Genomic DNA, 13280 nt, shown 5'->3' with positions numbered 1-13280 from the left:
TTTTATTGATGAGAATTCTTCACGTCTTTTGTCAAATTCAAACAACACCCAATCGTCAAGGTGTCCGATGTGAAATCAGTTAAACTGATATATTCTTTTGTTTCAATTTATGGATCACTCAAAAGATTATCTAAAATGCTTGCCAGTTTTACAGTGGAAACTGGTATCCGTGGGTCAAGTGAGTAAAATATTTTGATAGTACAATTGTATAGAGTTGGTTAGAAGGACCAGGGTTTCGGTTCCCCTTACTGTTTGGAGGGAGTTGTCGCACCCCTTCTGCAGTAAGACGGTTACCGCGCTAACCGTTGAAAACCATGTGATTTTTGCCGGTAAACATTTGAATTAAAAAACGGTGGTTTGGTCACGATTACTGCATGGTTTGATGGGGTAACTGCGATACTTGTGTGGTAACATTAATTGTGTAGCTGAACACAAAACAATGCTTTTTTTTTTTTGGAAAACTACTTAAATGTATAGATTAGGGATAGTTAGAATAATATATAGGATAACTGCAAACCTAACGTTTAAATGTAAAATATAAAAATTCGGCATGACATTTCCTATATTATGGAGATATTTTTCTCTAACGGGTCTTAACGGACTAGTTGCACAGTGCAACTTAAGGCCCAATAGTTTTTCTTATTTCCATTTCCTAATTTATTATTAGTTTTGCCCTCAAATTTGATTTTATATTACTCTTTTTCAAAAATAAAAATTCTTCACCACCTGCCACTAAAAATCAAGAACTACATTCATGTTTTTTTAAAAAAACTTTGAATTTGGTAAAAAAAATTCCCCAAACTCTACCGCTAGTAACCATTATCGTACCCCGCAGTTACCGACGGTAAGGTAAACCTGAGAAGGACCCATATCTAACAGACTAACACTAGTTTGAGTTTTTTCTTTTTACAGTTTATCGATAAAAAAGTCTGAAGTCTAGTTTGAAGAATTCATTGTTACGCACGAATTTTATATGATATTCTAAAAAAATAATATAATCTTCGTGTAAATTCTTCCTTTGATGTGACGCCTTAGCTAGAGCATGTGCTGTAGGTCTAGTTCAAAATCTTCAGCTCGCCTAGATTCTCAGCTAAATTTTGAGAATATGTAGTTATATGATTTAGAAAATGAATTAGAAGAAAGAAGTTTATAAAAAAACTAACGTTTCCTTATTTTTATCAGCTGTTTGTTGCTACATAACCAACCGTACATGCACCATCGTTTGCCTTTTCCCCTAAAAATAAATTTATAGGTAAAACTTTTATATATGTGTTCTTTGTGACTTAAAAACCAATGCTGAAAAAGAAACTACGTTGAAAATATCTCAAAATCAATCTTAAAATTAAATTTGAAAATTTAAATTTGAGCTTTTTCTTTGGTTGATTAGGCCATCCGATGGGAGCCGTAGTCCAGTAGTAAGAACAATAGAATTAGACTTCGGAGTCTATTTGGATAAAATTGGTCCAAACTAGAGTTCAATTCCAGCCCAGCCCATTCCAATACCTGGTTCAGCCAGATAAAAAAATCGTGTTTTCATCAGGAGAGAAATAAACGAAAAGACAGCATATTCCCAGCTAGTAGTATTAAGCCCACTCCCGCCCCCCACGCGCGCCGCCACACCAAAACCCGAGCAAACCACGCCTCCTCTCGAATCAATCGGTAGGGTTTTTGGCCCTCTCGCCTCCACCCCCGCCGCCGGCAACAGGGAGGGATGGCGCAGTCGCTGGAGCTCCTGTTGATCCAGTTCCTGATGCCCGACAACGACGCGCGGCGGCAGGCGGAGGAGCAGATCCGGCGGCTGGCGCGGGACCCGCAGGTGGTGCCGGCGCTCGTCCACCACCTCCGCACCGCCAAGACCCCCAACGTCCGGCAGCTCGCGGCGGTGCTCCTCCGCAAGAAGATCACCTCGCACTGGCCGAAGCTTCCGCCGCACGCCAAGGCCTCCCTCAAGCAAGCCCTCATCGACTCCATCACCATCGACCACAGGTCCTTCTCTAACCACTTTTCCCAACCGCTGCCGCCCGCATCTTCTCCGCTTCCCGGAATTGGGAATTTTTTTTTTTAATCCTGTTGGGTTGGATGAGACTTAAACTGATGTGCAAATGCTGAACAGCTCGTGCCTGTGAAGTATTGGCCAATCCACAGGTTAGCAATTACGATTTAATATGTTAATGCTATCGAAATGTAAGGTGGATGAAGATGACTGTTGTACACATGCCTGTATAAGGAAGTTGGTTGCTCAACCGTTGTTCTTCCTTGGATAGTGTTGTATTGATATGCATCTCCAAGACTGAGCTTTGTTGGAGATACTGATGGTTGGGTTTGTTCATCTGGAAACAACTGAATCATTAGAGGGCATGTCATAAAAGAAGTCAATATAGTGTGATTTCATATGCTCAGTTGGTTGAAATTGTCTATTTGTATCCTACTAAATTGAAAATTATGTAGATAGAAATACCCAGTATGCAGGATTACCTTTTTATGATGGTTCAAGGTTCATTTTCTTATTGTTTCAATCTACAAAAAATGATTTCTGTTATACTGTTACTTTTTAGTTGCTATATGGCGATATGTCTTTATCTGTTGAATTCATGACCCAAACTTAAAAATGCTACTGTTGTTATGTGATGACTTTATGAGCATCTATTTCTATTTATCTGTAGTGGTGTTTATTAGAAATTTCAACTGAAATATTAAAGTCATGTAGCACAACCTGAACCAATCAAAGCTTTATGTAACCAAGTAGATAAATTTAAAAGAGCCTCCTTAGCAAGCTAGAATCCCTTCCATTTGGTGCAAATGCTGTTTACTTGTACAATTCAAACTACATCGTATTTTGACATGTACTTCTGTTAGAGACTGAATCTTACTTTTATGCAGCCATCTTGTAAGACGAGCTAGCGCAAATGTTGTGAGTATTATAGCTAAGTACGCTGTCCCTGCAGGAGAATGGCCTGAGTTGTTACCTTTTATTTTCCAATGCAGCCAAAGTCCACAGGAAGATCATAGAGAAGTAAGTCTATCCCGAGTTTCAGTGTTCTTATCAAACTTGTGTTACTTCCGATATTATGTTTAGTTATGCATGCTTATACTACGTAATTGTTTAGGACCATAGAATCAACCTGAGAATTGGAAATTTGAATCATATTGTTGTTAAACATAAGAAGAGCCTTTTGTGCTTTACATTTTCATTGTCTGTTTTTATAAATTTATGAACTTGATTTATGCTATAAGAATATAAAAGTTGTATTTTTTTTTGGTTAGCAACATACTAATAGTACAATATTTGATATTGACAAGTCTGATGATCCGGACCAATTTCCTAGTTCTATAACCTGCAGCATTTTTTGGTGGATAATGTCAATGCTTACTCGCTCACTTTTTTCTTAACAGGTAGCTTTGATCCTGTTCAGTTCCCTTACTGAAACTATCGGAACTACTTTTCAATCTCATCTGAATGATTTGCAACCTATTTTACTGAAATGCCTGCAAGACGAGGCTAGCTCTCGTGTCAGAATTGCTGCCCTAAAGTATGCTATGTTTAATCATGCTATTCTGACCATTCTGGTTTGATATTCTTAGCTGTGAGTAAGAGTTTTGTCTTCTGTGGAACAGGGCTGTTGGATCTTTCATAGAGTATGTTAATGATGGGGGTGATGTTGTAAGTTTTTCTAGTTTCCTGCCACCACAGATATTTCTGTGTTTATGTTTTCTTTCTATGGGAAAAATGTGCTATTGTTCTGCATGAAGTTTTAACCTCCTGGTTGTTATGTATTTCCAGTAAAAGCCCTTTTCTTTTGGAAAGTGACACTTCAGGCTTCAGCTCATCTTGGGTTGCTTGTTTTGTTTGCTCATTACTGTAGTGGTTTATCTCTTGAATTTGTTAACTTTGTAAGTTTTTAGAGCAGTTGTTTTCCTTAGCATCATCTTAGTCTGAGATACAATACCCTGCTATCTCTATACATACCCACATGGGAAATAGATCTACAAAAGCAAATCAAACTTCTACCATACATTCAGCTCAAGGTACAGGGAGGGATTCGTTGAAGATAATCCACCTAATCTCATTTTGATCCTTGTGGTTTCACTGAGCTATTTCTTATTCTCCTGTGTAAAAGAAAATAAAACAATAGCTGTGTGCCCCAGAAAAGAAAATGTAGAACTGGACATGCAGCAAGATGCCAGAGTATAGCTTAGTCATCATGTGCAGCTAACTATTTTCAAGAGTCACTGCCCACTAGGCCACTATCATAAGTGTCAGCTGTTTTCACATTGTGCTCTTTAATCTTGCCTCTAGCCCTTTCCATAAATTTTGATTTTGTGTTTGTTGCAGAGTATACTGTTTAACTAATTAGTACTGGGTAATTGTAGGTAAAAATGTTTCGGGATTTTGTTCCTAGTATCTTGAATGTATCAAGGCAGTGCCTTGCTAATGGAGAGGAAGATGTTGCTTCCATCGCTTTTGAAATATTTGATGAACTAATTGAATCCCCTGCCCCACTTCTTGGGGACTCTGTGAGATCAATTGTACAATTTTCGCTTGAAGTTTGCTCAAACCAAGAACTGGAAATAAATATTAGGCAACAGGTTTGATCAGTCAGCCACATCCTTTATACATCCGTCTGATTTTACAAACTGCTAATATTTCAAATGTGCACTCATTTTTTCAGGCTATACAGATAATCTCATGGCTTGTAAAATTTAAAGCATCTTTCTTGAAAAAACATAAGCTGGTAATACCTATTCTACAAGTTATGTGCCCCTTGCTTACAGAAACAGCTGATGAAGATGGAGATTCTGATCTAGCAGCAGATCGTTCTGCTGCAGAAGTCATTGATACAATGGCTATCAATTTACCGAGACATGTTTTCCCACCAGTTCTTGAGTTTGCTTCTGTGAGCTTTCATCATATTAATCCCAAGTATCGTGAGGCTGCTGTAACATCATTAGGTGTTGTCTCAGAGGGATGTTGTGAGCATTTAAAAGATAAGCTAGAGGACTGTCTCAAAGTTGTTTTAGAAGCTTTAAAGGACCAAGAGCAAATGGTTAGAGGTGCTGCCTCATTTGCACTTGGTCAATTTGCTGAACACTTGCAGCCAGAAATTTTATCTCACTATGAGAGTGTCCTTCCTTGCATCTTAAATGCACTTGAAGACCCATCAGATGAAGTAAAGGTGAAATTGCCAACTTCATGTTAAATCTTGCATATGGATTGAAGTTGACGATATTTTCTGTAATAATGAACTAATGTGATCTGATCTTGCAGGAGAAATCATATTATGCACTGGCAGCATTCTGTGAGGATATGGGTGAAAACATCCTACCATATCTAGATCCCTTGATGTGCAGATTAGTTATGTCTTTGCAGGGTAGTCCACGGAACCTACAAGAGACATGCATGGTTTGTATAGTAATCATTGCTCTAAAATAATCTCTATATGTTGTCAAGTAGGAGATTGACTTGTTCTATGTAATCTTTTATTTGACAAATGACAATGTTTCTCTGCAGTCTGCAATTGGCTCTGTAGCAGCTGCTGCAGAGCAGGCTTTTATGCCATATGCAGAAAAGGTTCTAGAGATGATGAAAGGCTTTATGGTACTCACTAATGATGAAGATTTGTGTGCACGAGCTAGGGCTACTGAGGTTGTTGGGATAGTGGCAATGGCAGTTGGCAGAGCAAGAATGGAAACCATACTGCCTCCTTTTATTGAAGCTGCTATTTCTGTGAGTATTAGTTGCATTACTTCAGGCAATTGACCACCTTAGTGCAAATATTTATGTTCCTTTTATTTGCAGGGTTTTGTATTGGATTATAGCGAGCTTAGAGAATATACTCATGGTTTTTTTAGTAATGTTGCTGAGATTTTGGATGATAGTTTCGCACAGGTAACAAGGGAAGTCTGAAGCTTGTTCAATTCATGAGTGCTGTTTATATTTACGGAAGTGGTTTGTTGTATATTGCAGTATCTTCCTCATGTTGTACCTCTTGCATTTTCCTCGTGCAACTTGGATGATGGTTCTGCTGTGGACATAGATGATGCTGATAGTGTTGACAATGGATTCAGTGGTGTCTCTTCTGATGATGATGTAAATGATGAGCCGAGGGTTCGAAATATCAGTGTAAGGACTGGAGTATTAGATGAGAAAGCTGCTGCAACTCAGGCCATTGGATTTTTTGCGCTCCACACAAAGAGTGCCTATGCTCCGTATCCTTAAAATGGTGCTAATGTAATGTTCTGGTCATAATCATTATCATCCTAAACTTCCTTGACTGGAACTAGGTACTTGGAGGAGTCATTGAAGATCTTAATTAGGCACAGTGGATATTTTCATGAAGATGTCAGGCTCCAGGCAATTATTTCTTTAAAACGTAATTTCTTACCTGGTCCTCTTTAATGTGAAAGTATGCAGCAGATGTTTAATTTCTTTGTTTCTGTAATGCCCGCATTATTAAAGTTCCATTGTCAGGTTTAGTGAATACAAACATACAAATGACTTTATTTCATTGTAAAATTGTAATAGGTAGTTTAACCTTCAACTCCATATAACTATATCAAATGAAGTGTGTTAAAAACATACACCATAAAAACTATCACTCAAAGTGCAAGTTGAAAGGGGGCAGATATATAACATAATTCTCCTTAAAACCATAAATCTCAAGATCCATTCATGAAAGTTTTGATTTTATTTATTTATTTTGTGCCTGTCATAATTTGATATCTCATTGAGGTCTGATGGAAACATGGAATACTATATCATACTTCTACTGCAATCTGTGAGTGCACAATATATAGAAACAAAAATTATACAAAAATGAGTTATGGCAGTGTGGTCTCCAGTATATTTTCACTATGAATCTAGATTGTATAGCCTTAATTAACTTGAATCAGTTGGTTTTCTGAACTTCAAGCTGGTAAAAGCTAGAACTTAGAAGCTTCTTTGATGTTGTTCAATTGAAGAATTGATACTTCGTGGCTATTATTAATTCAAGTGGTTGACTATTATTGCAGATATCCTAACTGCAATAAGAGCAATACCTCCTGCACATGCTGTGAGTACTTGTCTTAAAGAGGCTTGTATTATTCCCTCTCATTATACCGATCATTATGAAACATCAAAACTCTGATGCAAAATATTCTTTTCTACCATGCAGGATGTATTAGAGAAGCAGAAGGATATTCTTGGTAGATGCTAATATAGCATGCTATGTTTTTATTTTAAGTCAATTTTGTCCTGCATATTGAAACAATACTCTATTTCTTTCCATTTGCAGATACAGTAATGAACATTTATATCAAGACCATGAGAGAGGATGATGACAAAGAAGTAGTTGCTCAAGCTTGCACGAGCTTAGCAGACATCGTGAGGGATTGTGGATTTGCCATAATTGAACCTTGTAAGCTGAACTTATTTAAAGTTGGTATCCTGTGAATGTTTAGGGATGTGTGCCTAAAATGTCTCTCTGATGTTGAAATTTCAGATATTACACGACTTGCTGAGGCAACACTCATTCTTTTGCGTCAAGAATCTTGTTGCCAGCAAGTAGAGTCCGATGGTGAAGACGACGGTGATATTGATCATGATGAAGTCCTGATGGATGCAGTTTCAGATCTTTTGCCCGCCTTTGCAAAAGTGATGGGATCTTACTTTGATCCTATCTTTACAAAATTGTTTGATTCATTGATGAAATTTGCTGTGAGTAAACTCTACACATACACACAATCTGAAACCTATAGAATTTTCTGAGTTACTTTAGTTAACAAATTTCTTTCTGGTATGAGTGCAGAAATCTCCTCATCCTCCCCAAGATAAGACTATGGTTGTTGCCACTTTAGCTGAGGTCGCTCAGGGAATGGGAGCTCCAATCTCTGCTTATGTTGATGTATGCTTTTATGTTCTTGAAAATCACTTCCTTTTCCCATTTTTATGTCCACTTAGTGCTTTGTCACATTTGCATTTACAGAAGATAATGCCCTTGGTGTTGAAAGAACTTGCATCATCTGAGGCGACAAACAGGAGAAATGCTGCTTTCTGTGTTGGTGAGATGTGCAAGAATGGGGGTGCTGCAGCACTGAAGTACGTATTCAACCACAAGCTGAAAATGTCTTTTTCTCGTAACAAACTTTTCGAATACTATTTTCAGAAGGAAACATTTTTCCTTCTATAAGGAAGAGTTTAGCATGAAACAAGTTTGAAAGAGGGTCCCTTCTTTGTGCATACCAGAAGTAGTCTTTTAAAAAAATCTGCAAACATCGAAATTTGTTTGCACATGGATCTTTTGCAACTGATGCTTGCAAAGGTTTAATATTTGTGAAAGAATAATTTTGCACCAAATACAATTAGATAGTAGCTTTTGAAGGTAAGGAAAACTAGTCCAAATAAGATCAAGGTATGGGGTTGGGGATTTCATAATTTGGAAGGCAGAGCATAAATATGATCTTTGGAATGGTTTAAAATCTGAAAAGAACAGAGAGGACTTTTCAGAGAGTGAAAAGGCTGAATATAAAATTACTATTTAATAGCAATGAGGGGCAAATTGGGATGGGATGTCTCTCAATTAAATGCTCAGAAGAAACTTCTTTTTTTCTGAGGAGGGGTTTTCAGGAAGCTTTGGATAAGGGATTTTAGAACACTAACTGTGGGTGCAAGGTGCAAGGGATTTTATGTCTTGCTTGAAACTCCTATCTAGTGCCGTTTCTAGGTATACTTGATAGTTCCAAGTAGGGGTGTTCAACAACAGTTTAAGGCGGTTTAGCTGGTTAACCCAGCCCAGCACAAGGTTGTCCGGTTTAGGTGGCTTGGTTTCACGGGTTAAACTGTTTCCCCAATGCGAGAAAAAAGCAGATCGAGATAATCAGGCACATTGGCAAGAAACAGGCATGGCATTCGTTCCTTGTGAGGTCGGCAGCACCAGATTTCATGGCGGAACTGCCCAAGAAGCATGGGGAGGCAGAGCTAAGTTGCATAAATCACGTTGATGACTGAGTCGTCGACCACGCAGTGACGCAGCTGGCCGCAGAGACGTGGCGTGTCGAGCACTAGATGAATTGCCGTTTGCCAGGCTATGTTGCCATGGGCATGGCCATGGCCGACGCGGGGACGCAGCCGCAGCATAGGCCCATCGAAGGGTTGGGGTCATGGCCGCCGTTGGTGTTTGTCAAGTGCATGGGGATGCAGCCGCCAGGGTGCTCGTCGTGGGCGGGCGCACAGTCGCCGGTGACCTCACCGCATGGGGGGCGATAACTGGTGGGGGACTCATCGCGGCCTCACGGGTAAGGGGCACAGCCGTCCGGGGGCTTGGCCGCCACCTGAGATGGCCCTGCTGGAGAAGGAGGCGACTCATGGGTTGAACGGGGTGGAGTAAACCGAACCAAACCATGTACACAAGCAAAAGCGGGTTGTGTTGGTTTGATTCGGTGGGTTCACGGGTTCGAGCCCAAGATTTTGGCACTTCACAAGTCCAAATGCTGCTTATCCCATTTTGCCCCCATGGTTTATATGCATTTCCTTGTGATGTGTGTAATACTTGATGACACAATCAGATGGAGTTAATTATTACGGTGTATTTATCAGTCCCCTGTCAGTGACTAGGGTACTCTGGATCCATTTTTTCTTTCATAGTCCAACTTGGATAACTGTATTTTCAAAATTCTGCTCGAAAGACCAAGAAATCAAGCTATTGTTTATTCCAGTGATAATATGCCAAGAGCATTATCCTTAAACTGAACCCACCTCGTCAACTGAATTGCTAATGTATGTGACTAAGAATTCTGAAGCGTACTGAATAGTCTGCTGTCTAGTTGATAATGAATTGGTTTTAACATTGCATTGCTCTTTCTATGGAGCTTAGAGTGACTTCCCATGCTGTAAATTCAGTTCATTGTTTTTGTTAACGTGTACTGTTTGCTGGTTCTTATTCATCTTTGTGCAGATACTACGGGGAAATACTCCATGGTCTGCATCGTTTGTTTGCTGATTCTGAACCTGATGACGCAGTTAGAGATAATGCTGCCGGTGCCATTGCTAGGATGATAATGGTGCAGCCTCAGTCAATTCCACTCAACCAGGTTGGCACTCTGCAGTACATAATATTTTGCATAATTTCAGATTTCAAACTTCAGAGTGCTGGTCTAATACGCATTCTGTGCTTGATTCTTAGGTACTTCCGGTGTTTATCAAAGCTTTGCCGCTAAAAGAAGATCATGAAGAATCCATGGTTGTCTATAGCTGTGTCTGTAATTTATTATTATCTTCACATCCTCAGGTGATTCTTGTTTTAACCTACCATTTTTCATTCTTGGCTTTGCTAATCATGTGAGCAAAGCCCATGCTCTTTTCATGGATTAAACATAGCCTTTTACTGTTGCAGATCCTTCCTCTAGTCCCTGATGTGATAAATGCCTTTGCCCAAGTGGTAGTCTCCCCAAATGAGAGTGATGAAGTCAAAACAGTAGTTGCCAAGGCCGTTTCTCATTTGATATCTGTTTATGGTCAGCAAATGCAACCTATATTGAGTGCTCTGCCACCCGCTCATGCTAATGCATTAGCATCATTTGCCAATAGGAGATGATCAGCAGAGGAACATCTATATTCAGTTCTTTGGCCTACTGGGATGCTTTGTCAGTGGTTTTTACTCACTGAAGACCATTTGATTTGCCAGATATTTATAGATCTGCCAAAAACCGGTTTGGACATCTTCATTGGGATATGAAAGTGGATGCAAATGCTGGAAAATGTTCCAGCAGATTGTTTGCGTCGTGATTATGCGATATGTTTCTGCCTTTTGAGTTATAGTGATCTTTTGTTGGGATGGCTTGTGCGGTGGTTCTGGTTGAAGGAAATGGCCAGCGGTGAGCTTTTGTTGGTCATCATCCTGGTTTCGATTTTGGTTGCTTGTGTTGAGTTTACAATTCTTTGCTCGGGTGTACTACCATTGCTACTATTGTATATAAACATATTTCTCCATAGAGGTGTAATTCTTTTGTTCTGAAAGGGAGATAATTGTGATTTTTGGAACCTGGTTCCTTGTACAGTTGTACTTAGCATCAGTGGTGGAGCCACTTCCTTGTCTAGGGGTGGCTGCCCGGCACGACACCTACGTGTGCCGTCGTTTGTTGCCCAAAATTCCTGGCTGATTGAGAAGCCACTTCGCTGCCTGAGCTCCACGATTACCTTTGCTCCGCCGCTGCTTAGCACGCATAAGCTTAAATAGTGCACACGCGATAAGATTGCCCTGTTTTTTCAGGCTGAAAGGCTGGAGGAATATACTTGCCCTATCATTTGAGAGAATTTGAAGGAGGAAAAAGAAAGGCATAAAAATTTCGAGGGGGATTGCCTGATTGAACTAGCGACGAGAACCGATTCAATCTTTTCGAAGGAATACGATGTTAACACAAAACCAAACGCCCATACCATTATTATGCCCGGGGAAGGATCATAAGCACTAGTGCCCTCTGTAATATCATCGTCATATCATTATTGTGTCGGGGAAGGATGATAGGCTCAAGTGGCCAGTAATATCTGCAAATATGTTTTTTTTCCCACTTACTAGCTTAATGATATCAGCATTTGGTCAATCCGGTTCAGGGAGAACTTCTGTTTCTTCTTGACGAAGGATTTAGCAGGGACCATGAGTCCATGACTGTCCCTGCCCGTGACGCACGTTTTGCTCTCTCCTTTTCGCGAGTACTTTTGGATTAAGATCAGCAAAGGCAATTAGCTAAAGCCCCGAGCAACTCACAAAACGTCCCATCGATTAATCAAATCATTGGCTCTGCAAGCAGCTTTTAACCAAGAACAACAACACTTGCAGGTTGCAGCTGGCTGGATCATACCGCACAACGTAAACACTAGCCCTCTACCCTTTTCTGTAACATAAATCAGCTTAGAGCAAGTTTAACAGTATAGCCAACTGCTGGTTCCAAATCATCTATAGTTAATCTAATAGTCAATTCATATAATAGTTAACTATAAAAATATATTACACCATTAATATTCGGTCCCACCTATCATACACACATAACGTCTTAGAATCCGTGTTGTAGCTAGCTACAAATATATAGCTTGCTTTCTTCTCTTTTTTCTTTTTTGGTTATAGCTGGTTTATAGCCTGCTATTGTAACTACTCTTAGGTTATTTTACTATCTGTGCTCTGCTGGGTGGCCACGTAGTCCGTACGCGAGCGTCAATCGCGAGGCGGGGATCGATCGGACGGCGGAGGAGGGAGGCCAACCCGGGGTTGACACGTCCAGGGGTAGACAGCAGTGGTACGTCGCGGGGGCCGGCACGATCTCGGCCCGGATCGCGGCCACCTGCTCGCCCACTACCTCCCAAAGGCTAGGGGCACCGCCATTTTTGGCATCCCAACCCGGCCGCGTCGCCGGCCGCTCCACGCATGTGCGCGCGCGCGCGCGGCCGGTGCCTTGCTTCCCCCACGCTAAACTAGCTAGCATTTCCCTCTCGTCCCATTGGCTGGGTAAGCTACTGCCTAGCCGCATGGATCATTTGGTACGCGTGCTCAGGGACTGATCTGCTATGGGAACAGAGGGGACTCGAGCGGACTATGATAGTCTCACTGAGCCTCTTCTATGCATATTGCCAGTGCGTTGAAATATTATTATTATTATTATTATTATTATTATTTTCCACATATATCGCCCCTCAGTTTATGTATATATTTGCTATTAACATATACATTGTCCTATTTTCTTCTCACATAAAATAGGAATTTGGTGGTAGGGGTGATTGACATGTAGGTCTATTTCTATTAAAGAAAAATGTAGGAAGTTGGTGGTGCGGGTGGTGGCAAATTCGCCATTCATCACCACCATCACTGTTCCCTTTTAAAACTAGTATAGAAATTTAAAGGAAAGAAGGTTGATGTTTTATGTAATTTGTTCAACTCATCTGTTATTTTTTTTCTAGATCCGTTTCAGCGCTTGCTAGCTAGCTAGCTTTGAAGTTGTGGCTTACTAGCATTGCTAGGTAAGAGTATTACTACTAGCTATAGGTAGGTATAGTAGTAGACAGTATATAGTAATAGTAGGGAGGGTTACGTATTTACGTATTCCTTTCTTGGTGCTTTGCGTGCCACGTTGGACGGTATGCTTCTAGCTACTGCACACTTTGTCGTTCTCTCGTACGACGCTGTATCTCGCCTTTTGCTACGGTCCTTTTAGTTTCTTTCTTTCTTTGGGGGTAAAGAACTGATCGGATCAACATATTACTTTGTACTTTACAGCCTAAAAACTACGACGACTTGATGGTATTGTATCTAATC

The 13280-nt window shown here is 40.3% G+C and overlaps 1 protein-coding gene across 2 annotated transcripts; it reads left to right on the top strand.

The window, feature by feature from the left end:
- Positions 1-1601: 1601 nt before the first annotated feature.
- Positions 1602-11017, top strand: LOC127766947 (uncharacterized). 2 transcript variants are annotated; one of them, XM_052292125.1, is made up of 20 exons: positions 1602-1986; positions 2881-3013; positions 3394-3530; positions 3616-3661; positions 4372-4587; positions 4671-5174; positions 5267-5401; positions 5510-5725; positions 5798-5887; positions 5966-6207; positions 6283-6371; positions 7012-7052; positions 7155-7185; positions 7275-7397; positions 7482-7696; positions 7788-7883; positions 7965-8077; positions 9933-10068; positions 10161-10265; positions 10371-11017. In XM_052292125.1, exons 1-20 carry the CDS (start codon positions 1712-1714, stop codon positions 10569-10571), a joined length of 3144 nt encoding a protein of 1047 aa, XP_052148085.1. In that variant the 5' UTR covers positions 1602-1711; the 3' UTR covers positions 10572-11017. The 2 variants fall into 2 exon arrangements, with proteins under 2 accessions (XP_052148085.1, XP_052148086.1); XM_052292126.1 differs by having other exon boundaries at positions 1862-1986; positions 2946-3013.
- Positions 11018-13280: the final 2263 nt, after the last annotated feature.

This window comes from Oryza glaberrima, chromosome 3 (genome assembly GCF_000147395.1).
Source record: "Oryza glaberrima chromosome 3, OglaRS2, whole genome shotgun sequence".
Taxonomy (NCBI): Eukaryota; Viridiplantae; Streptophyta; class Magnoliopsida; order Poales; family Poaceae; genus Oryza; species Oryza glaberrima.
Note: the sequence above shows the minus strand (reverse complement) of the source record. Positions and strands in the feature narration are given on the sequence as shown.